This window comes from Staurois parvus, unplaced genomic scaffold, assembly GCF_062004578.1.
Source record: "Staurois parvus isolate SC_StPar_1 unplaced genomic scaffold, SC_StPar_1.0 ptg000607l, whole genome shotgun sequence".
Lineage (NCBI taxonomy): Eukaryota > Metazoa > Chordata > Amphibia > Anura > Ranidae > Staurois > Staurois parvus.
This window is the reverse complement of record NW_028318403.1, coordinates 1,105,277-1,131,558: the sequence shown is the minus strand read 5'-3', so window position 1 is coordinate 1,131,558 and position 26,282 is coordinate 1,105,277. Positions and strand designations below refer to the sequence as shown.

The window sequence follows — 26,282 nt, the reverse complement described above, 5'->3', positions numbered from 1 at the left end:
CTTAGTTCCCATGTTTACATCATTATTTTTGAAAGGTAAAACTTTACAGTAACAGATTAATGCTTGTAATTCTTTGCACTGATTTGCGTAGTCAAAACTTCCCATAAAAGTAATGAACACCTGACAGAGACTCTTCCACATTTTATCTAAAACTACAAAAAAAGTTTTGCGTTAATATGCACTTTAAATACACATCATATACACATCATATACACTATGTTGCCAAAAGTATTGGGACGCCTGCCTTTACACGCACATGAACCTTAATGGAATCCCAGTCTTAGTCCGCAGGGTTCAATATTGAGTTGGCCCGCCCTTTGCAGCTATAACATCTTCAACTCTTCTGGGAAGGCTGTCCACAAGGTTTAGGAGTGTGTCTATGGGAATGTTTGACCATTCTTCTAGAAGCGAGAAAACCTGGCTCACAGTCTCCACTTTAATTCATCCCAAAGTGTTCTATCAGGTTTTGGTCAGGATTCTGTGCAGACCAGTCACGTTCCTCCACCCCAAATTCGTTCATCCATGTATTTATGGAACTTGCTTTGTGCACTGGTGTGCAGCCATGTTGGAAGAGGAAGCCGCCATCCCCAAACTGTTCCCACAAAGTTGGGAGCATGAAATTGTCCATAATCTCTTGGTATGCTGACGGCTTAAGAGTTCCCTTCACAGGAACTAAGGGGCCAAGCCCAACCCCTGAAAAACAACCCCACACAATAATCCCCCTCTCCACCAAACTTTACCCTTGGCACAATGCAGTCAGGCAAGTAATGTTCTCCTGGCAACCACCAAACCCAGACACATCCATTGGATTGCCAGACAGAGAAGTGTGATTGGTCACTCCAGAGAACATGTCTCCACTGCTCTAGAGTCCAGTGGCGGCGTGCTTTACACCACTGCATCTACCGCTTTGCATTGTGCTTATGTAAGGTTTGGATGCAGCTGCTCGGCTCTGGAAACCCATTCCATGAAGCTCTGTACGCACTGTTGTGCTAATCTGAAGGCCACATGTAGTTTGGAGGTCTTTAGCTATTTACTTCAATTGGAGACTACTGCGCACTTCAGCATCCGCTGACTGCGCTCTGTCATTTTATGTGGCCTACCACTTCATGGCTGAGTTGCTGTTCCCAGTTGCTTTCATTTTGTTATAATACCACTAACAGTTGCCTATGGAATATTTATCAGCAAGGAAATTTCACAGATGGACTTATTGCACAGGTGGCAACCTATCACGGTACCACGCGTGAATTCACTGAGCTCCTGAGAGCGACCCATTCTTTCATAAATATTTATAGAAGCAGTCTGCACTCCTAGGTGCTTGATTTTATACACCTGTAGCCATGGAGGTGATTCAAACACCTGAATCCAATGATTTGGAGGGGTGTCCCAATACTTTTGGCAATATATTGTACCTGTTTTAATTGCAGTTTTCTTAGAAATACTGGGCATAATTTACAAGACGTAAACAATTGAGTAATTTTCTGGTAAAGCCATCAAATTCTGGCATCTTTCTAGTGGAGTGGAGTAATAAGAGGCAAGGTCCTGTACTCGCTATGTTTTAAGGACAATTGAAATCTCTGGTATTACCATCTCTATTGCATTGAGGTTGATTTACTAAAGGCAAATAGACTGTCCACTTTGTAAGTACAGTTGCACTCTGCAAAGGCATTTGCTCCAGAGCTTAGTAAAAGAGGGGGTGCTCTGACTTCCATCATCCAATCATATGCAAGCAAAAATACTGTTTTTAACCACTTGCTGCCCAGCCGCTGTATAAAAACGGTAGCAGGGCGGCACGGCTGGGCAAAAGCACATTTTAAAACGTGCTGTTTCAAAACAGGTAGGGGGCGTGCGCAAGGCGCGCCACCACCCTACCTTCACCGCCTATCTCAGCCGCGGGTGTCAGTCGCCGGGTCACAGCCGGTTGTTATCAGCTGTGTCCCTGCAATTTGCGGCAATCAGTGACAGAGAGCAGGGCTGCAGTAGCTCTGCTTTCTGTCACTTCCCTGACAGTTCCTGACATGCAGACCAGGAGAAATGAGTTTCTCTGTCCCGATCTGCATGTCTCCCTGCAGTACACACCCCCACCACCTAGTAAAACACTCCCCTCACACAGTTTACCCTTTCAGTGCAAAAAAAAATAATCCCTTCCTCCCCAGTGCCATTAGTACAGTGTCAGTGTTTTTTTTTTTGCACTGATCACTGTATTGGTGTCACTGGGGATGTCAGTGACCCCAAGTCAGTTCCCCCCCAGTGTCAAAATGTCCGCCGCAGTCCCGCAGTCCTGCCATAAGTCGCTGATCGCCGCCATAAGTCACTGATTGCCGCCATAAGTTGCTGATCGCCGCCATTATTAGTATAAAAAAAAATTAAAAATCCCAGTATCTTTACCGTCATTTGTAAACACTATAACTTTCACGTAAACCAATTAATTTACATGTATTGGGTTTTTATTTAGCAAAGACATGTCGCAGAATGCATTTTGGCCTACATTTATAACTAATTTTGAGTTTACTATATATTTTTTATAGCTGAAAGTAAAAAATATCATTTTTCTTCCAATTTTTTGGTCTTTTTTTGTTTATTGCGTGAAAACTAAAAAGTGCACAGGTGATCAAATACCACCGAAAGAAAGCTCTATTTGTGTGAAAAAAAGGACGTAAATTTTGTTTGGGTGCAGCGTTGCATGACCGCACAATTATCAGTTGAATTAGTGCAGCGCCGAGCAGCAAAAAGAGGCCTGGTCATTAAGGGGGGTAAATCCTCAGGAGGGCAAGTGGTTATTTAATTCTTTAACTGCCTCCCGCCTGCCATATAAGGAAATGATGGATGGGCAGCGGTTCTCTCATTCTGGGAAAACGTCATATGACGTCCTCCCACACTAACCGTGTGTGCATGCCCCAGGACACGCAGCGCGGTGATCGGTGGTGCGTTGATCGCATGTAAATAAGGAAATGCCAGTTATCGGCATTCCTCTCCTCATGCTGGCAGCTTGTGAGGAGAGGAGAGCCGGTAATCAGTATTCGTCAGAGGGGACATCTACACTGATCACCAGGGCACTGATGATCAGTGCCCTGATAATCAGTGTAGCCCCATCAATGCCATCTGTCAGTGTCCATCAATGCCACCTGTCAGTGCCCATCAGTGCACATCAATGCCACATATCTGTGCCTACCAGTGCACATCAATGCCACATATCAGTGCCCATCTGAGCTGCCTTTCAGTGCCAACTATCAGTTCCAGTCAGTGCCACCCATCAGTGCCAGTCAGTACTGCTAATGAGTGCTGCCAATAAGTGCCAGTCAGTGATGTCTATCAGTGCCCATCAGTGCTGCCTATCAGTGCTTGTCAGTGCCGTCTAACAGTTCCAGTAAGTGCCGCCTATCAGTGCCAGTCAGTGCTGCCTATTAGTACCGCCTATCAGTGCCATATATGAGTACTGCCTTTCAGTGCCCATCAGTGATGTCTGTCAATGCCCACCAGTGATGCCTGTCAATGCCCATCAGTGCCACCTACCAGTGCCTCCTCATCAGTGCCCATCACTGCCCATCACTGCAGCCGCATTAGCACAGAACAGTAAAGGAGAAAAATTACTCATTTACAAAATTTTATAACTAAGAAAAAAACTTTTTTCCCTCAAATTTTCAGTTGTTTTTGGTTTGTTTAGCAAAAAAAACCCAGTGGTGATTAAATACCACCAAAAGAAAGCTCTGTATGTCTAAAAAAAATGATAAAAATTTCATATGGGTACAGTGTTGCATGGCTGCGCAATTGTCATTCAAAGTGTGACAGCGCTGAAAGCTGACAATTGGCCTGGGCAGGAAGGGGTTGGAAGTGCCCTGTAGGCAAGTGGTTAAAGTTTCCTTGCATGTGATTGGGTATTATTTGCAAAGTGAAGCTTCCGCTCATTTACTAAGCTCTGAAGCAAATGCTCTTGCAGAGTGTAACGGTACCTTTAAAATGCACACAGTCTGTTTGCCTTTAGTAAATTCACCCCATTGTTTGCAGGGCTCTGTATAGTTTCAGAAGTACATTATAATCTTTGGTGTATCTACATGCAACTTTTTTGCTGAAAAAATATGCGATTATTTATGTACTACTTCCATATGTTTTTTCCCATAGATTTATATACAAAGAGTTCCTGTTATATATATTTTAAACCTCATTCTACCTGCCTGTTTCTTGGTATTCCTGGATTTTGCAAGTATGTTCATCCAGAATTATGTATGTAGACTTGACTTCAAGATCACCGTTGTTCTGGGCTTCTCCGTGCTGCTGCTAATTCTAAATGACTTGCTGCCCAATTCTGATAAAACTCCCATGTTAGGTATGTTATATGATTATGGAATCAAATCTACAATTCTGTGAACTGTGACATAGCTTTTAAAGAAAACCTGTCATGAAAGAACCTGCTAAATGTCTGGCTTTCATACTGACTCTCTTGATCCAATACCCAAATTTGAGTCAGTAATATAGAACAATAATGTTGATAAGGACTTTCAAAATTTGCATATTAGTTCTGGAGCAATAACTCAAAAATGGTTGAAACTAGGGAAGCACTGATGCAATTTTTTTTTCAGCGAGTAAGAGTACTGATATTTTTTTTTTCTTTACTCTCCAATACCAATTAACAATACCTTCCGGCAACTATTTTTTTTTACAGCTCAGCTGTCAGCAGGGGAACCCCGCTGACAGCTGAATGTGTGATCAGTTGGTAAGGATGCGGCGGTCCAGCTCCTTTACCACTTTGGGTCTCTTACCTGTTTACCCCTTATGGACCAGAGGTATTTTTAAATATCTGCTATGGACTTATTTATTCTGCAATAACTTTGCCATTACTTAAGATAACAACGTTATACATTGCTCAAAAGAATTAAAGGAACACTTTTAATTCAGAGTATAGCATCAAGTCAATTAAACTCCTGGGATATTGATTTGGTCAGTTAAGCAGCAGAGGGGGTTGTTAATCAGTTTCAGATGCTTTGGTGTTACTGAAATTAACAACAGGTGCACTAGATGGGCAACAATGAGACGACCCCCCAAAACAGGAATGGTTTTACAGGTGGAGGCCACTGACATTTTTTCCCTATTCATCTTTTCTGACTGTTTTCCCTAGTTTTGCATTTGGCTAGGGTCAGTGTCACTACTGGTAGCATGAGGTGATACCTGGACCCTACAGAGGTTGCACAGGGAGTCCAGCTCCTCCAGGATGGCATATCAATACGTGCCATTGTCAGAAGGTTTGCTGTGTCTCCCTTCACAGTCTCAAGAGCATGGAGGAGATTCTAGGAGACAGGCAGTTGCTCTAGGAGAGCTGGACAGGGCCATAGAAGGTCCTCAACCCATCAACAGGATCAGTATCTACTCCTCTGTGCTAGGAGGAACAGGGTGAGTACTGCCACTAGTGGGCCCTGTGCTCACTTTCTGGCATCATAGAGCTCATTTGGCATTTCCCACTGAACACCAGAATTGGCAGGTCCGCCACTGGCACCCTGTACTTTTTAAAGATGAGAACAGGTTCACCCTGAGCACATGGGACAAACGTGAAAGGGTCTGGAGAAGCCATGGAGAACGTTATTTTGCCTGTAACATCATTCAGCATGACTGTTTTGGCGGTGGGTCAGTGATGGTCTGGGGAGGCATATCCATGGAGGCATGCACAGACCTCTACAGGCTAGACAATGGCACCCTGACTGCCATTAGGTATCGGGATGAAATCCTTGGACCCATTGTCAGACCCTACGCTGATGCAATGGGTCCTGGGTTCCTCCTGGTGCACGACAATGCCCGGTCTCATGTGGCGAGAGTATGCAGGCAGTTCCTGGAGGATGAAGGAATTGATACCATTGAATGGCCTCCACACTCGCCTGAGCTAAATCCAATAGAACACCTCTGGGATATCATGTTTCGGTCCATCCAGATCTGGGAGAAAATAACCTCTATTTAACCCCATTAATTAAAAAAAAAAAAAATCAAAAAACTTTTTTTTTAACTTAACAGGTTGTTTTTAACAGACTTCATCTGCAGATCAAAGTTCATCCTTTTGATCTGTAGATGAATAAACAGTAAGATACAAAATTAAACAATGTTTTTTTTTAATCTTTCTATTTTAGTGGTTGAGCATGTTGTTGATAAACATTGTCAGGCTGTTTTTTTTTTGTGACAGCCCCAATTGCCTGGACTTTTTTACACTTCAGCTGTCAGCAGGGGAACCCCACTGACAGCTGAAAGAGTAATTGGTTGTTAAGGACATGGTGGTCTCACTCCTTAGCAACCGGTAATTGCTGGTATTTTTTGTTTTTGCCAGTTTTTTTTTAAATTTACATTTCAGCTGTCAGAATCCTGCTGACAGCTGAAAGAACGGAGCCTGAAGGTATCATTTTAAAGTATCAGAGCATTTGCACGAGTGCCAATACCCGTACAAATGCTTAGTATCAGCACTGAAATCAGTATCAGTGCAACCCTAGTTCAAACCAAAGACAACCAGGCATGTAGCTTATTTCATCTAAAAAGATTGCATTTAAAAAAGACTTAAAATGGGACTAAATGAGGGGTGTTTTTTTTAAACCTTAATTTTTAATTTGAATTAAAATTTGTATTTCTATGTTGCTTCTCCCTGGGGACTCCCTGGGGAGTACTTTTGCATTTACTTTTTGGCTTGATGCATCACCCTAGTACTAGTCTCTATGCACCCTGTCCCCATATGCTTAAATGAAGTCCCTTGTCATCATCGCTGGCTTCAGGGCAATCCCTTCCCCTTATCATCTGGGTTGGAGAAGAAGGTTCTGAGTCAAGCTGACCAATATACTTCTGCTGCCATCAGCCCAAATGTTGGGAAAAGGGAGCAGGGGTGCTGCTTGCCGGGCACTATGTTTATCTATGGATGTACACAGCATAGCCCACCGGGTTGCTAACCCTTCCCCACTCTATACAAAATTTTAAAAAAATGGTTTTAGATATACTTTAAAATCATTGAAATGTAATAATATCTTTACATCCAAATTGTCACATGAATTATGAAGTCAATATTTAAGCAGGCAGTGTGAAAAAAGGATTATAATTGTATATAGAGAAGTCTGCCAAAATAACTATACGTGTATATCCTGCACTGCCAATGAAAACAAAATAAAATAAATACAGTACTGTGCAAAAGTTACTGTATATACAGTCATAAAAAATGCTGTAAATTCCGAACACTTTCAGAAATAGAAGTGTTAATAGTATATTTTTATCAATTAACAAAATGGAAGGTAAATGAACAGAAGAGAAATTAAACTCAAATCAATATTTGGTGTGACCACCCTTTGGCTTCAAACTAGCATCAATTCTTCTAGGTACACACAATGCATGCACACACAATTTTTTTAAGGCACTCAGCAGATAGATTGTTCCAAATTTGTTATTTGTAATTAGAGGCTTGCTAGATGCCTGGAAATCAGAGGGTTACTTCAGGTCACGCTGGAGGGCTCTACAGGTCAGTCCTCTGGTACCTCCCTCTGCTCTAGAAACTTGGAGACACTTCTAGAAGCCAGTAGGCAGGTGAGAAGCTGATCTGTATATTTATGGGAGTCTAACCAATTCCAGGTGGGAGGCCTGGCAGTGTGGCATGCTGGCCCATAAGTATGACAGAGCCTGGCCAGCAGGAAAGTTGAGTATAAGATTGATGGTTAAGGTGAAGCTGTGTAGCCTTGGAGGGGTCCCCAGAGAAGGGGGATTCTGCCTCCAGGCTGAAGGTTGGAAGAAAGTTGAAAGAGGGAGCACCACTGCCCTGCAGTCCACCGGGAAGGACAGTCTGCATAGCCTGGAAAAGAACCAGCCCAGGAGGCCTGAAAGCCATTTTAACCACAGCTGTAGGACAAGGACAATGTGAGTACCTCTACACTCCCAGGGCCTATAAGGGAGAAGTCTGCTGGATGCAAGCTCTTGGCAAGTCTTCAGGGGACAGTGTAGTGTTTACTAAATCCCTTGCCTTGGGATCAGATACCATGGCCAGGTGGGCTGGTATTTTTTCCCTAAAGGGACCAACAGCTCCTACGAGTTGGGACTGTGCTAAAAATCTACCCAGGGACACTAGACTCCTAGAAGGGGATTACTTTACTAATGACTTTTGCTGTTCCAGAGGGAATACAGACAAATGTCTCTTTCTGCAGTATGCTAGAGAAGGAAGCTGTCCTCACTTTGTTGTTCTTCAAGTGAAATTGGGCATCCCATAACCCCTTTTCCCTATACAAGTTGAAATCCCTAAAAAATGCAAAACAAGCCCATGGACTGTTTCTTTGTGACTGAATTACAAGTTGGAAAATGTCTGTGGCCAGGCTCTGCAGGAATTCAGGGGAATCCAAAGCCAGTCGCTCTCAAAGTGGTAGAGCTACATTAAGCAAAGATCTTCTGTGGATGTAGGCTATCTCAAATTCTTCTGTCTCTTCATGTATTGCCAGACAGACTCTATGATTTTGAGATCAGTGCTCTGTGGGGGCTAAACCATCACTTCCAGGACTCCTTGTTCCTTTTTACGCTGAAGATACAGTAGTTCCTAATGACAATGCCTGTGTGTTTGGGGGAAGCAGTTTGTTTGCTGATGGGCTAGAGAGTGGTACAATGATGAGGGTCTGCAGGCCACAGTGAAGCATGGTGGAAGTTCCTTGCAAGTTTGGGGCTGCATTTCTGCCAATGGAGCTGGAAATTTGGTCACAGTCAGTGGTGTCCTCGATGCTGAGAAATACAGGAAAATACTTATCCATCATGCCATACCATCAGGGAGGCATGGCTTTGGCCCCAAATTTATTCTGCAGCAGGGCAATGATCCCAAACATACAGCCAATGTCATTAAGAACTATTGTCAACATAAGGAAAACAAGGAGTCCTAGAAGTGATAGTTTGGCCTTCACAGAGCCCTGATCTCAACATCATCAAGTCTGTGTGGGATTACATGAACAGACAGAAGGATTTGAGGCAGCCTACATCCATAGAAGATATGCGGTTAGTTCCCCAAGATGTCTGGAACAACCTACCTGCCAAGTTCCTTCGAGAACTGTGTGCACAAGCACTGTGTGTACCTAAAAGGATTGATGCCAATGGGTAGTCACATCAAAACACTGATTTAATTTACATTTTTCTTCTGTTCACTCACTTTGCATTTTGACTATTGAATTAAACAATAAAATACTGTATATATTTTTATATTTCAATATTTTTATTATTATTATTAAGAAACAAGCATATGAAAAGGAGATGGCAAACAATAAAAAAGAAAAAGAAAAGGCCCACCCACAGGGTGGAACAAGAATCAGAATCATAAGCATAATACTGGTAGATAATAAAAAAAAAAAAACATTTTAGCAGACAATAGCATTACAATACACATAAAAAATGCCATAGCCATCAAAACATACGAGTTTCAAAGATCAATAAACAACAATCAAGTCAGAATGGACCAAAAATAACAGAGAGAAATAAAAATGTTTCAACAAATAGTAGAAAAAGAAAGAAAAAAAAAAAAAAAGAGAGATGAAAAAGAAAGTACGCTTAATTGAAAGAAAAAGAGAAAAAATTATAGAAAAAAGGGGGGGGTCAGCTGCCAGACACTCACGATACAGTACTATAAGTAATCCAAGGATCCCAAGTCCTCTCAAATCTCTACACATCATCAGAGACGATACTCGTCAGTTTATCATTAACCATTATCCAATTGAGTTTTTGTTTCACTCTATCTAGCGGGATCAAGGATTGCTTCCAACTCCTAGCTATAGTAATGCGAGCCGCCAATATGATATATAAAATTAATTTAATCGATTTTTTGGGAACATCAGAGGGTAGTATATTGAACAAGGCTACCTCCGGCGATCTACGGATATTAATGCCTGTCACTGAGTAAAGAAAATTAAAAATGCGGATTCAGAACCTACTCACGACTGGGCATTTCCACCAGACGTGGAACATGGTACCCTCTTGACCACAGCGTCGGAAACAGCCAGAGGAAACTGAAGGATACATTATGGCTAGGCGAGCAGGGACCAAATACCACCGAAGTAGCGTTTTGTAATTAGATTCAACAAGATCAGTGTTAATTGAAATCTTCGATAGGGCATGGGCCGCTGTCCGCCAGGTATCCAAATCTAACGAACTATTCTAAATCCCGTTCCCATAAAATCATGTAAGACAATTTAATTAGGGGATCAACCAACAAAGCATAAACAATGGACAAGCGACCTCGCATTAGCCCACTTACCCCACAGGAGACCTCGAGGGAAGTAAGCGCACAAGGTTCCGTGATTAGTCTAAGTTTGCGATCAATAAATGAGCGAAGTTGATGATAACGAAATATCTCTCCACGAGGCATCCCACAAAAATTCACAAAATAATGAAGAGACCGAGGGCGAACCCCATCCAAATAATCACCAATACGTAGCAACCCCTTATTAATCCACCATTGGAACCTCGCGAAAGATAAACCCGGAGCAAACTCAGGATTACCAAACACCGGAGCCAACGGGGTATGCGGAGAGAAGAAAGGTTTACGAGCTCGCCATCTATCCCACACTGACAAGGAATAGGATAGAGTAGGACACAAAATAGGAGGGCGCAATCTAGTGGGAAGCCACATGAGAGTACAATAGCATATGGATGGCACGAAAGAGCCTCAATCCCAACCCATTGGGGGACATATCCCCTGGCCGTAGTACAAGATAATTGTGCTATTTGGGCCGCCTGAAAATATGCGAAAAGATTAGGGAGTCCCAAACCACCATGCCTCTTCAAAGAAAATAAAGTAGATTTGTTCAGCCTAGGGCGTTTTCCCCTCCATACAAATCTGGAGACTGCAGCCTGCAGTAAGACTAGTTCTCGTTTGGGAATCAGAATTGGTAACGTCCTAAAATAGTATAATAATCTAGGGAGGAAGGTCATTTTAATAGAATTAATCCTACCGAACCAGGAAAGTGAAAGATCCTGCCAGGCTAGTAAGTCATTTTTAAGTCGTTTGAAAAGCGGGAGATAGTTGGCCTGGTATAGCGTCGATAAAGATTTCGTAAGGAGAATCCCCAGATAGGGGAGAGAACCAGGGGCCCACTGAAAAGCAAAATTTTCCCAGCAGTAGCGAACCTCTGAATCGGGTAACGAGATATTCAAAGCAACAGTTTTAGAGGAATTCAGCGTAAGACCCGAGACCTCCGAAAAACGATGGAACAGACGGAAGAAACTAGGTAGAGACGTTCGAGGATCAGATATGTACATAAGAACATCATCGGCAAATAGGGCGCATTTATGAACCCTTTGACCACAGGTAACACCCGATATAGAGGAATCAGCGCGAAGAGCAATCGCAAGAGGTTCCATTGCCAATGCAAAGAGCAACGGAGAAAGAGGACATCCCTGTCTAGTTCCTCGCTCTATCGAAAAAGGAACTGATTTATAGCCACGAATGGAGACTTGAGCTGACGGGGTAGAATAGAGGGCCCGCAACAGCGTCGTAAAATAAGGGCCAAACCCAAACCTGTCCAACGTTCTAAACAAATAGTCCCAGGACAGACTGTCGAATGCCTTCTGAATATCCAATGACAGTAATAAAATTTCCCTTTGCGACGATCCATCCCAATTGGACTGCACAGCTGACAGCAAAGCTATAGTCCGCCTAATTTGGTCCGATGTTTGTCGACCACTTATGAATCCAGACTGGTCATCATGAATGTATAAAGCCAAGAAATTATGGAGCCGTAGGGCCAAGATTTTAGTAAAAATCTTTAAATCACAATTAATTAAAGAAATAGGCCGGTAATTGGAGACCATAGCGGCATCCTTGAAAGGCTTGGGAATGACACTAATGAATGCCTTATTTTCCTCTGGGAGAACCACTCCCCCCTCCCGCAAATAATTAAAGTACAGGGCCATATGGGGTATCAGGATGTCCGGGAAAGCTTTATAGTAAGTATTGGGAAGACCATCCGGTCCCGGAGCCTTGTGAGAGGCCAGGGATTTCACCGCATTCCCAACTTCTTCACAGGAGATAGGTTGTTCCATTAGCTCCCTATGTGCCTCCCGGAGGGGAGGAAATGAGATAGACTCCAAAAAAGCCTCCAGAGAGGAAGAAGAACAGCCCCCCGTGGGCGAACTATAAAGCTGAGAGTAAAAAGACTGGAATTGGTCTAGAATCTTACCCGGGTCCTGGGATAACAAACCATTGTCCAGTCTGAGCTTAGGGAGGGCCGTCTGAGAATGTCTAGGAGTCAGCTTGCGTGCCAACAAGGTGCCAGGCCTATCCCTCCAAGTAAAAAATTTATGATTAGACCAACGAAGTTGTTTATCCGCAGTGGTAGTAAGACATAAGTTAAGTTCTAGTCGGGCCTGGTCAAGTTTAAGCAACAAAGCAGAACTGGGATGTTGCTTATGTTGAGCAACCAGGTCAGTATACAACTGAGTTTTAGTAGCAAGTAGGTCAGTTCGGGCTTTTTTTAAACGAGAAGAGAGTTGAATAATATATCCCCTGACTGAGGCCTTATGAGCTGCCCAATTAATCGCCGGGTTCGTGTCCTCTGCTTTATTAAAATCAAAAAACATTTGTAGGTGTGATGAAATTTCCCGACAATGAGAGGGATTACCCAAAATAGAGTCATTAAGACGCCAATGAAAAGCCGTCTTACCAAGAGTCGCGGACGACAAGGTGATAGAAACTGGATCGTGGTCAGACAAGGGCGTGGAAAAGATTTTAGCAGTGACAAGTTTGGGGAGTGAATATGTATGAAGAAAAATATGGTCAATGCGAGAATAACTATTATGAGCCCTGGAGTAGTGGGAGTAGTCTCGAGAAGTAGGATTAGCCTCCCTCCATGCATCAATAAAATCATATCGATATAAAAGTTGAGCCAATTTACGGCTCCGTCTAGAAGGAGGCTGAAGCGTGGCGGGTTGGGAACGATCTAGAGTCTGATCCAATGCTAAATTAGAGTCACCCGCTAAAATAACGTCACCCTCAAATTCTCCGACCATAGTGCTTAGCAGAGATTGGAAAAATTCAATCTGATTGGTATTGGGGGTATAATAAATTAGAAAAGTGATAAGGTTTCCTCCCAAGTGGCCCTTCACCAAAAGATATCGCCCCTCCTTGTCCCGGATAATTTTAGATTCAACAAAAGACACTCGGCGAGAAAAGCATAAGGCCACCCCCCGCTTTTTCTCTGTAGCATTAGCAAAAAAACAGAGAGGGTAATTTTTATGAATATAACGTGGAGAGGAGGGGGGGAAATGAGTCTCCTGCAAAGCAACTATATCCGCCCCAAGGGAGTAGTATGAGCCAAAAGCCTGTATACGTTTGGATGGGGAATTGAGCCCCTGAACATTGTGAGAAAGGAAGCGAATTTCTCCGCTAGTGGACCGTACGGAAGACATGATAAATAATTACGGAACGAAGCATAATAAAGACCCCTCGTACTTTAAAAGTATGAAGATCCCTAGAAGTCCCTAAATGTCGCCAGCTGACCCCCCAAAAAATCAGAAAAAAACAAAGAAAAAAAACTGAAAAAAAAAAGAAAAAAGAAAAGAGAGCATTCGGAACACAAAAGTCCAAATGCCAAGTGAACGCGGTACACAAAACAGTATTAGTAAATGAATGAAACAATGTACCAGGAGATACAGAGCAATAGCCCTGCGGTGAAATAGGTCTGCCCAGAGAAACATTCCCGGGGAAGAGTCTTCCAATCAGGGAGAGCGCAAAGACACTCTCCGGCACTAACAGCAATTACAACCCATCAACAATAAATCAAACGCATAGCGCATTGAACATAAAAACAAAGCAATTAAAGCCACTGAAAATGGTATTCAAACAGATGTAAGTAACACCCCAAGTCCCACCCCCAGCCCATCCCCCCGCACCAATACAGCAACAGCGGTCAACGCTCCTAAGAGCCACAGAGAGGCCGCCATCAACGAACATATCCCAGCGAAAAGTCCCCAAAAGAACACAAAAGTTCAAGATATCCTCCCAGGCGGATTCCGGGACCCCTGCTTCTTAGATGATGGAGTAGTCCACAATGGCTGGAGCCGATCCCGTAGGAGAATGAGACGTCGGACTGCGAATATAATACCTAACTGAAGCAGCAACTCCTCGCCATCCTGGAATGTAGCAAACCCATAGGACTTTCCATTAAGAGTGAACTGTAGACGAAAAGGGTAGGCCCAACGATATTTAATGCCCTTTTGAACCAAGTGAGACAGAAGTGGCTTGAGGGATCGCCGTCTCTGGATAGTGGCCGACGAGACATCAGCAAAGATTTGTATCTTGTGCCCTGCAAGCTCTATATCTGGATTCTCCCTGCCAAACCACATAACCGCTTCCTTAACCTGAAAAAAATGAGGCTTGAAGATGATATCTCTAGGAGGCCCCCCTTGCCGGGGGGGGGATCAGTGCCCGGTGAATGCGATCGATCTCAAGGTGAAGATCATCAATAGCAGGCATAGCGGACCGCATGAGGGTGTGTGCGCAGCTAGTAAGCTCCTTAACCGACTCAGGAAGACCTCTAATGCGAAAATTGTATCGCCTGGCTCGATTCTCCAGGTCATCAATTTTAGAATACGCCTCCTCCAGGCGATCTTGCAAGTCGGTGGTCATGTTAGAATTTTGAGAGATACTTTGGACTGTCGCATCAACTTTAGCCTCAATACTGTCGAGACAGTGGCCCAAGGCCTGAAAATCCTGCTTTAGATCAGCCGCCAGTTTTGATGTAGCTCTGTCTAATTCGCGTTGTAGCAAATCTGCGAACCGAGCTATCAAAGTCGCATCTCCAGAGTATAGAGGCGGATCAGGAGGAATCGTTGGCGAGGAAGCCGAGCTATCATCAACGGGTTCCGGACCGCTATGTTGGCTCGAAAAAATAGCAGCTATTTCGCTGCTCAAGGGCGAGGATGCAGAGGAGTCAAGGCTCAATGGACAGGCCGAAGCCTGGGACTCCAGTGGCACAGGGCTGGAGGGTGACTGGGGGGGGCTGCAGGGAGTCACTCACCCCATCTGATGATACTGCTGCAGTCCTCCCTGGCCCAGCGTGGGACGAGGAGCCCATCTTCTCTCTCCGAGGGAGAGGTGCTGCTGCAGGAGAGGCAGAGGAGACCCCAGGAGCCGCGGGCGCCGATCCGGCCGCCATCTTGGGCCTCCCAGTCCCCGCAGGGAGCCGCAGCTGAGAGCCTCCACGGCTCTTCATTGCCGTCTTTCCGGGCATATTGCAGGTGCCCGAGGTCCGGAGAGAGGCAGGGGGGGGGGACCCGGGGGTGAAGCGGCACTATGCCCTTTTATGGGCTGCTGTCAGTGCCGGAGATGTGCGGAGCTAATGCCGGGACATCCGATCCCGGCGGCCGCGCATGCGCACTCCCTGTATATATTTTTAAAAGCATTTTTACTTTACAGCATTTCTTCACACCTGCCTATAACTTTTGCACTGTGCTATATCTATCTAAAATCCCACTAAAATATGTTGCAGCTAATCCACTGTCATGTGTTCCCACATTAAAATTAAACAAATAGTAAAAACTGCAGTGCAACAACAAACGATCAATATTGGAGGATATCTTCGAACATATGGTGGATTGGACAAAGATATATATACACTTTTTTTTTACTTTTTGATTTAGTTTTGTGCATGCATTTGGGGATAAATTCATTTGGAAAAATCACACAAACATGTTGCTGGTGTTATTTAAGTCTTTAATTGAATTATAAGAATTTAATGTTGCACTCTAAAGCTTGCATTCTGATTTATACAGTACGGAGCACATGCACACTGAATACTGTGTGTAGATCGTTTGTTGTTGCCCTGCACTACATTGTTCGTATACAGAAGAGTCTGCAGACAGTTACCACTAAGGTTTGCATTTACATACTGCATAATCTGTTAGTGGTTTTGCCATGATACAGAAGCACAGTAAAATTTAACAGTCTTTTTAGATGGCGAAAATAATTTGATTCTTATTTATTACAGATACATCTATAGTGCTGTCAATTTACACAACGTTTCATACATTCACATCAGTCCCTTAAGGAGCTTACAATCTAAGGTAGCCCTAACTCACATTTCTAAACTAGGGCCAATTTAGAGAGGAGCCAATATACTGTACCTACCAGCGTGTCTTTGGAGTGGGCAGGTATAGGGAGACCAAGAGGTGAGGTGGGGGAAAGGTCTGCTTTAATTAATGGAAAATAAGTGTGTAATATAACACTTTTTAACAGGATGAAAAAAAGTTACATGGGAATAATCCCATGCAAGACATTTTCCAATCGGGACAGCTATAGTTGGTTAAGCAAAGTTAGCAAAATCACATTGACTGTAACTTTGCTGTTTAGTAGATCGTTAGAAGAACTTAAATTGGTGTGTCTAAAATACATTGCACCTAAATATACATAGGGGCAATTTAACCTTTTAAAAGCCAAACCCACCCAAAAATAAATCTGTGCGGCGCTGCAACTTCAGCACCATGCTGGCTTCTCAAAATTCGTAAGAGACAGGATGTTCTCATTGGAATTAACAAGTCCACCTAATTGTTCTGGCTATTACCAAGCCCAAATATGCTGTTCGCTGTGCTGTCCCAATGGATTGCCTATAATGTGTACAGTATACAAATAACTATCAACCCAGTTGCAAGAAAGAGAATAACTCATTAGACACAATTTGCTTTGGAGAAAACTTTGGAGAGATACTAGGGTGATTCAGCTCTCTAGTGCTTATCCAAGAATTAAATATTACCTTTATATGCAGCTCAATGCATTTATTACTATATAATTTTTTTGGGTAACACCTAGCACTAACCTTTTTTAGGTATTTTCTTCTGCATTTGTATGACCATGATGGTTCTCAGCATCATTGGATCAATAGGTACTTTCTACATGACACTGCAATCTACAAGCAACCCACAGGTCCCTGTATGGATGAAGATACTGGTCTTGAAACATCTAGCACGTATTCTGTTCTTTAAAAGAGATTCTGCCAAAACGAAACTGGTTACCCCAGTCAAAGCAGATAATGGTAAGTGTCCACTACAAGATATTTTTGACATCCGTTTGCCTATCCTCTCTGTACAAGGCTTGATTTTATTTTACAGATCCTGAAAATGCTAAAAAATCAGAAACAAATGAAGAAGTTTCAGAGGAGAGGAAAGCACGGGAGAATAATTCAAATATTAAAAAAGAGGTCAAACTGTTAAAAAGAATCTTGTTAGAAATTTTAAGGATCCATCGTGAAGTTACACTTGATATGCAGCAGAAGGATACAAACACAGAATGGACAACAGCAGCCCGCATTTTAGACCGACTAATCCTTGTTCTGCAACTTATCACCGTGACTTTGGTGTTTCTCATTATGCTCTGTGTTTGGACCATTTAGGGTTGACTTTGACATAACTAAGTTCTGAGAGTCAGCTAGAGGACATTTTGTACAACAGAACAAGAACCTTCAGATGATGATGAACTGTAAATTATGATCTGCGGAGTCAACCAAGGGTGAGCTATATGACAAATTGTTTCATATGGGAAAGCATAGTTATCCATACAAAATGGTCATGGGCTATGGTTTTTCCTTGTGATAAAGGGTCTGGAAGCCATGATGTTTCTGCTCTACCTTCGTCTTTGGATATGCCCAAAGCAATTGGATCATAGTAGCTGATAATTCATTTATCGCTAAATCAAAACTTGTAAATGCTCTTGTTTAGCAGGATGGGGATTTTTTAACACACTAGTGCGATTTCAGATGCGAGTCTCAAAAAATCGCATGACCATGGAAATTACATTATTTTCAGTGGTGCCCATTCACATCAACAGGACTCAGCATGAAGTGATATTGAAATAAGGTTCCTGTACTACTTTGGTGCGATTCCAGCGTGATTTTGGCCTATAGATTGTGCAAACCAAATCCAAACTGGATCCAAATTGCTCTTCATAGTCGCACTGGCTGAAAATTGGATCAAAATCCATGCAGCAGTATCACCCTAGCCTATGTATCAGCTCTGACATCGATTCTTCAAATCTTTTTGCTCTCTGGCAGAAGTTTTAGCACCCAATAATTTTGAGAATGTTGGATGTCTGTCTCCTGTTACAGCACTGTGGTTCCACCTGCTGGCAGTTCTCACTAGTGTGTTCCAGGGACATAGTAAGTGTGCTGGTGCCCACTGGCCAGAGGAGCGCTTGGGCTCCCACCGCCCCATCTGTTGCTGTGTTGTTGGAGAGTAAACTACAGGAGCCACAAACACACCTTGAGAAGGAAAGAAAGCAGCAGAGTTTTCCCAGGCTTTGAGCGTGTGCAGACTTGTGGCCAGTGGAGTCTGTGCCCAGCACCAGGGAGACTGAGCCTGTGTAGAGAACAGAGTGCCAGGACTGAGCCGCTGAAGGGTCTGTTGGATGTTCGGGATCGGAGCAGTGAATATCTATGACCAGAGCTCCTACACCTGAGTGCTGGGACTAAGCCTAAGGAGGATTGGAGCACCCCTCCCCCCCAGGCAAATCCACATGTGAGCTGACCGTTAGATCGTGGGACCATTTTTACTATATCATTGGAACTGGTTAGAAGGCATTGCTGCCAATGATCTGTGCTTGCTAGCAGAGACTAAACACATAGGGAATGGCCATCTAACTAGCAGCCTTACCAACTGCATGCAGACTTTGCTGGGACTGTGCTTATGTGTACTACCTGAAAGACTGGGCCCCAACGTTAGCCGTCTGAAGAATTAGGGCAAAGGACTGTCCTGTTAGATAGCTGTTCTATTAGGACTTTACTTGTTTTCCAGAGTAAAAGGTACCTCTGTTAGAAGGTCTAGGACTTAGTGTAGTAATTCATACAGATTGCACTCTAAGCAGCATAGATACTGGTTGCAGGAAAGTTATTGCAGCTTTGATCAATGTTGTTGTTACTGTTATCTAGGCCATCAGGTATAGAGCAATTCAATCACATAAAACTCCATTCTAAACTGCCATCATCAGAAAACGACAAGGAGGCACTCTTTACATATGAAGGAAAAGAGATTTAACCTCGGCATATGGGAAGGCTTCTTCACAAAAAGAGCTGTGAAAATTTGGAATAGGGCAGGATGCATTCCTAAATACATAATACATAACTAGATATTAACATTTATGGCCAATAACCCCAGGGGTTATTGATTCAGATAATATCCATTTGCTTTCTAGAGGATCAGGCAGTAATATATTTTTCCCCTGCTGAAGCAAGTTGGACCATGCTTTTTAGGGTTTTTTCCTCTTCATCTGGATCAACTGTGGCTATAGGATTCTGTATATTGACGGTTTCTATTTATTTATTTATTTTTTCTGTTAGTTGAAATAGATGGACTTGTGTCTTTTTTCAACCTGGCTAAATATGTAGTAGTCGGCAGTGAGTAACCAAATCAAAACTTTTTACAAAATTTAAAAAAAAATAGCAAAACAAAAGTATTTAACAGTCCTGACATAGGTTCTTCAAATCTTGGCTCTGACCTTCAGCACCCAAAAATTTGGAGTATGTCAGATGCCTGTGCTTCCCATTACAGAACTGTGCTCTTTCATCATGAGTGTGTTCCAGGGATATAGAAGTAACAGGCAGTGGTTGGAATCACAGCAAATGGCAGGGGCATGGGTATCTGACACAGCCGGAAGTCTTGGATGCTGAAGACTCTGCCATTGGCCGTAGTTCCAAGTTCCAAGGCACAGGCGGTGGGACAAGAGCAAATACTCTTCTTTTATAAAGTTTTTTTTTTTTTTATTAGTTCAGCAACATAATCACAAAAATGTGTGCACCTTTAAAGGAAACCTGTAATCAGAGGTGTGGCTGGAAGCATGTGGGCTCTGATGCAAAAGTTGACCTGGGGCACCCCACTACCTTGCGCCAAGATGGTCCCACCACTCTCCAAGATATAAAAGCTGTATGGTGGCCTTCACTCTCTTCTCTCTCTCCTGCTGTCTGCATGTACACACAAGGTGAGGGCAGACAGGCCACACTCTGAGCTGTTGGGTGAAAGCGTTAGGTTTGTATGTAAAAGAGGAAACTCAGCAGGTTCTCTGACATCCAGATCCTCATACAAGCCCACTGCTTTCAGCCAGCAGCTCACAGTGTGGCCTACCTGCCCCCACCTTGTGTGCACGTGCAGGGCTGAGCAGGGGTGGGAGGGGGGTACTGTACTGGCCTGGTGGGGGGCTGATCAGAGAATGTGCCACTGCAGATATCACACCGTTTTTTAAAAAAACCTTTCTCTTATACTGTATGTTATTAAACAGCACCCGGTTACCTCTCTCATTGCCAGGCTGCAGTAATATGGAGGTGCAAGATATGAAGGAAAAGTAACACACCCTCCCTTCCTGGTAATGACACATGCCCTCCTGCCTTCTCTTGGTATCGACAGATCACCTCTCATTCAAGAGCCCCCCACTTCAGCTTCATCATAGATGAACCCTTCCTCCTGTAATGACAGATGACTTCCCCTCCTGATAATGACATACGTCCCCTCACCAGGTAATGACAGATGACCCCCTCTCCCTGCCAGGTAATGACAAATCCCCCCCACCAGGTAATGACAGATGACCCCCTCCCGCCACCAGGTAATGACAGATGACCCCCTCCCCCCACCAGGTCATGAGAGATGACCCCCCCCCCCACACACACACACACACACACACACACACACACACACACACACACACACACACACACCAGGTAATGACAAATGACCTACCCCCCAACAGGTAATGACAGATGGCTTCCCCCCCAGGTAATGACAGATGACCCCCCTCCCTCCCACCAGTTAATGACAGATTTACCCCCTCCCCCACCAGGTAATGACAGATGACCTCCTACCCCACCAGGTAATGACAGATGACCCCCCTCCCACCAGTTAATGACAGATTAACCCCCTTCCCCACCAGGTAATGACAGATGACCTCCTACCCCACCAGGTAATGACAGATGACCCCCACCTTCATGTGCCCTCCTCTTAGTATGGACACATGGCCCCCCATTAAATTACTGATCCCCCCCCCTCCCCACCACCATTGTGGTAATGTCACACTGATCCAGAACAAGTACAAATATAAGGAATTTGGAAGTATTGAACCTAGATACAACCAGGCAACTAGCTATTGCTAAAGTAAACTAGGAAGGATAGCCTCTATATATCTTCCATCACAGGACCTAATACATCTATAACATGTGAACTGTTTTAAGAAACTTAATTCTGTAATTCTGACTTGGTTAAATGAATTATTATTGTTGTACAGGATTTATATAGCGCCAACAGTTTATGCAGCACTTTACAATATAAAGGGGGACAGTACAATTACAATGCAGATCCATGCAGAAGGAATAGGAAGGTCTTGATCATGGAGCGCACAACTGAAACTACAGTCTAGATATAAAATGTATAATGCAGTTTTATAATATTTTAATAATAGTTGAATGCATTTATACAAAAAGCATAAGTGTCTAAATTTGTTTTGCGCGGACGGATTAACGGACAGCAATACACACCACAATGGGAGAGGGAGTTGCACTGTACTACCTATACTGGGAAAGAAAGTGGCACAGTAGCACACAGACTGGCAGAGAAAGTGCCACAGTAGTACACAGACTGGGAGAGGAAGGGGCACAGCAGCACTCAGGCTGGGAGAGGAAGGGGCACAGCAGCACTCAGGCTGGGAGAGGAAGGGGCACAGCAGCACTCAGGCTGGGAGAGGAAGGGGCACAGCAGCACTCAGGCTGGGAGAGGAAGGGGCACAGCAGCACTCAGGCTGGGAGAGGAAGGGGCACAGCAGCACTCAGGCTGGGAGAGGAAGGGGCACAGCAGCACTCAGGCTGGGAGAGGAAGGGGCACAGCAGCACTCAGACAGGGCACAGCAGCACACAGCAGCACTCAGACTGCAAGGTGGTGGAGGCAGTCTGCATACTGTATTTGTATTTTAACTATCTACAGTATGTAGCCCTTTGTCTGGAGTTCAGTTTTACAAAAAGAAATACAAAAGGTAGAGCACATACAACAGATAAAAACTGTAACCCATCCTTCAGTTATCCAAAGTATATATAGTGCACCGTGGATGTATGTGGTACATTTAAACATCAAAAGGCATTGAACCCTTCAGAATCAGGGGTACTCAGTGCTTTCATTACCAAGGCAGGCCATAGATTATGCAACCACAAGTTCCAGGAAAGAAAATCGCTTGATTCTCCATCAACACAGTAAGTGTTGATGGGGGAATCCCTCCCGTAGACCTATTGTGCTTTCCCGGTGGGGGGGCATAAGGAGTCGTCCTTGTCTGGAGAACACAAGGACTATGCCTAGTGGCTATAGCTGCTGGCAATAATTGCAGCCTAACAATCCTACATGCTTGTTGTACCCAAGTCGATTGATGAATTGACTTGGGTACAATGAGCCTGTCCCTTGATTGAATCTTAGCTGGTCCCTGCTGAACTGGCTGAGATTCAAAGCATCTATGGACGGCTAGACAATATCTGATAAATGTCAGTGATAACAACAATGATAACCAGCAGAACTGATATGTTTGGCTCTACTATGACCATGGTAGGTCAGGCTACACATAGATAATCTCTGGCTGATAATAAATGGTCAGGAAATGATAGCAGGTCTGTGGAAACGGTACCCTCTGCAGACACCTCCCATCACAATCAATGTTGGGTACAAAACTGATAATTTGGATATGAAATATATCAAATGATTGCAATTGCCTCTTTAAGATAAAACCAATGCAGCACATATTTTTAATGGCAGGCCATAGTTCTACGTGAATTTTGGTTAACTTTAAAGCGTTTAGTTCATATTGGTGGAAAAATAATATAGCATGTTAAAAAAAGTGATTACCTGTGTATGATCTGCCCTGGATGCAGATGATCTACTAGCAACTATGATTAGCTGCAGGAGCTGTCAGCCTCCTATTACCTTCAATGGAGCTTCTGTCTGCCACACATAATCTGTCGCCTGAATGTAATCACTAATGGCTCCATTCACACTTGCCCAAATACTTCTGAAGGGATGCAGACACTGCAGCTTTGCTCATTAGAACACTGAAAATGAGTAGGATGATAATAATGAAGCAGACCCACCCAGGGGCGGACTGACAACTCATGGGGCCCCCGGGCAATAGGGGATCATGGGGCCCCTGTGTCCTTGCCCAAACTCAAAAAAGCCTATGAAAAAGGTACCAGGGGCATCTCATGTGGCCCCCTACTGACCCCGGGCCCTCGGGCAGTGCTCGAGTTTCCAAATGGTCAGTCCGCCCCTGGACCCTCCTACTGGGAATCAGTATCCAAAGAACATGATGAAAAAACAGCTACAGTATTTCCTTTGAGCAAAAAATTATAGTTACTCTTTAAAGTAGTTGTAAGCCTCAGACATGAAATATGAACAAAGCATATCCCTCTAGTGATGGGTCGAACACCCCACCCCCCGTTTGGTTCGCAGTCAAACATCCGAACCTATAGAATGTTCGACCGCGAACTTTGAACACAAACAATTTACTGAGCAGTATCTTACTGCATCTGAGTACGTGGTAAGATATCGCTCAGTTGCTAAAATACTGCATGAGTTATATTAAGTCATACAGTATTTTAGTAGTGAAACATTCATTCATGTTTCAGTTGTTAGTTCCCCGCTGACAGCTGAATGTAAAAAATATTGTCAGTATTGCCTCACAATTAAAAAAATGTTTAAAAACAATGTGGGATCCCCCCTCCCATCCATACCAAGCCCTTTGGGTCTGGTATGGATTTTGAGGGGAACCCCTACGCCAAAATTTTTAAAATAATGGCGCGGGTGTTTCCCCCAAAATCCATACCAGACCCTTATCTGAGCATGCAGCCCGGCAGGTCAGGAAAGGCAAGGGATGAGTGAGCGCAGGGTAATTAGATCCTGTCTAAATTGGCCCTAGTATGTGTATGTATGAATGTGAGTTAGGGACCCCTTGAGGGTCAGGGACTGATGTGAATGTGCAATATATATGTAAAGCACTGCATACATTGACAGCGCTATATACAGTAAGTACCTGTTAGAAATAAATATATTATGTATTTGGATGTTTGGATGAGTACCAAGTCCTTTTAAATGGAACATGTCTGTGTCTGGTATCATTGTATGTGTTGTTAGATTGAATGGACTGACTCCCATAGTCACAACTAATTTTTACATGCAAAATGCCAGACAATGCGCTTGGAACAGATTTCTCTTCGTTTAGCACCTAGGGAGTTCTACATCTTCTCATCTGCATTTCTCCTGCTGTTACACCATTATGTTATTTCCTTTGAGAACTTTCTTTTCCTTGTATTAATTCACTTTTTAATTAGCGTTTTGTTTATTTAGAAAAAAAAAAGTCATACTGGAATAATAATCACACTGATTACCATAATGCAACTGCGTTTGTACTGGCCTTGGTATAATAAAACTTTGACTAAATGAACTAAATTTTCTATCACTTGAAGAGACCCTGTTACCAGGCCTTGTACTCTATTGTATAAATTCATGCTTTAAAGAGGAAATTAACTTAAAAAGCGAAGATTTTTGCTATCTAGTAGGGAACATCTATAAATGTAAGACAACCTATACATTAGTCACGATGGTTTGATGTGCATGTTTTACCCTTCCAATAATCATTTTGTGAACCCTACACCGAGATTTGCATTTTTCTGGACCGTGGGTGCTCCTTCCCTTTAACCCAAGTCTTCTTGTTGAAGCGACCACACGGTTGTACCAGAAAAGTAGTAGCTTAAGCCCCCCAGGGGGGTCCACTATCACCATTCACCACTGGTCTCAACCTTCTGGAAACAATTTCTTCTTCACTGCCCATGTAACCACCTACCCACGACTATATACCAATCCAGTTGGTCCAGCGTGGTCTCCAGCCCAAACCAGGCACTGGTTGGTGTCACTGATCGATTGTAAAAAACCTGATAGGGTGGTTGTACAGAAGTTGACCGGTAGATCGACTTTTGTACAGCCAGCCCGCCCATACATGGATCGAAATTTGGTGGATTCCTGCTAAACCGGCCAAATTTTGATCCATGTATGGTTGGCTTTAATTGTGCCTAAGCAGTTCCTCAAAAAATGTAAAGTTCGTTTGGAATTCCTCCTGAAAAATTGTAGTGGACTCTTTGCTGTGTAAGCGTGCCTAGACACCCCTGTGCCTACGGCCTTATAGTTGTATATCTGCAATGTGAGAATATGAGTGGGTGCCGATGGGTTGTGGGCAGGGGTGCATTTACCACAAGGCAAACAAGGCATTTGCCTAGGGTGGCATTTTTCAGGGGGGCAGCACTGCCCCTTGGAAGAAGGGGCGGAAGTAGGGACACACACGGCATGGGGACCTGGTGGGTTCCAAGAGATTCTGTGGGTTTCATGACGGTGTATACACAGCCCGACTCTCGTTCCTAGGGATGTCCGGACTGTGAAGGTGAGTGTCTTTCTCTCACCATGGGGGATGGTGGCTGGTGTATGGGGGGGCAGTGGTAGTGGCTCGTGTGGAGTGCAGGGGTGTTCTTGGTCAATGTCAGGCTCTTTCTGCGGGAAGGGGGGGCCCCAATTTAAATACACCACTGGTTGTGGGCTTATTCATCAGGGCAAGGTCCCCCTGATTTCTCTTGTGTTGAACTGTATTGTGACTGTATTGTCTCCCCATCATTTTGTGAAGTGTTGCGCAAACTATTGGCTCTGATAAAGAAACTCACTGGTAACGTTCATTTAAGCACAGGTGCATCTATTTATTATGCAATGGTTTTGCAATGTGTATTTTACATATAGACTGAACTTTATGCTAGAATGCTGTCGCTCTCACCCCCTTCTTTCTCAAGGTATTAATTTGCAACTTTTATAGATAGCTGCTGACATGTGACATTATGTTATCTGCTGGTTTTTAATAATGTGTCACACATCCCTTTCTTATTTATGTATAAAATATTATGTAATAATAAAGCTTGTCATAATAGAAATTTTAAACACAGAGTTTGTGTCCTTTGTATCTCTTCCATGCAATTACATATTTAAATTTTTGTTCAGTGGCTCAACTAGAAAATCCATAACATTACTATTTACTGTATATCGGGGGTCAGCAACCAGTAGATCGTGATCCACCAGTAGATCGCAGCCAGGTGACTGCGGCCTGGGCTTGCTGACCCACCATCAAAGAGCATCAAGCAGAGTGCAATGCAGAAGCTGTAGTAGGGAGCAAGTGCCACATTAGCTGATGCCTCCTCTGTAGTGCCGGCTGCTGTCCCATGCAGAGTGATACCAACTGCATTCCATATCTTTTCCCAGCTAGAGTGGTGCCAGCAGCAGGAAAG

General features: G+C 43.6%; 1 protein-coding gene across 1 annotated transcript in view; it reads left to right on the top strand.

Annotated features, from left to right (window-relative positions):
- The window catches only part of LOC149449696 (5-hydroxytryptamine receptor 3A-like), a 79,839-nt gene extending 53,901 nt beyond the window's left edge, over positions 1-25,938 (top strand). The window contains exons 7-9 of the mRNA XM_089692855.1: positions 4,117-4,321; positions 16,788-16,994; positions 17,071-25,938. Of these exons, the coding sequence (XP_089548981.1) occupies positions 4,117-4,321; positions 16,788-16,994; positions 17,071-17,351 (693 nt within the window). The 3' untranslated portion in view covers positions 17,352-25,938. The remainder of the gene's footprint in view (positions 1-4,116; positions 4,322-16,787; positions 16,995-17,070) is intronic.
- The last annotated feature ends 344 nt before the right edge of the window (positions 25,939-26,282 follow it).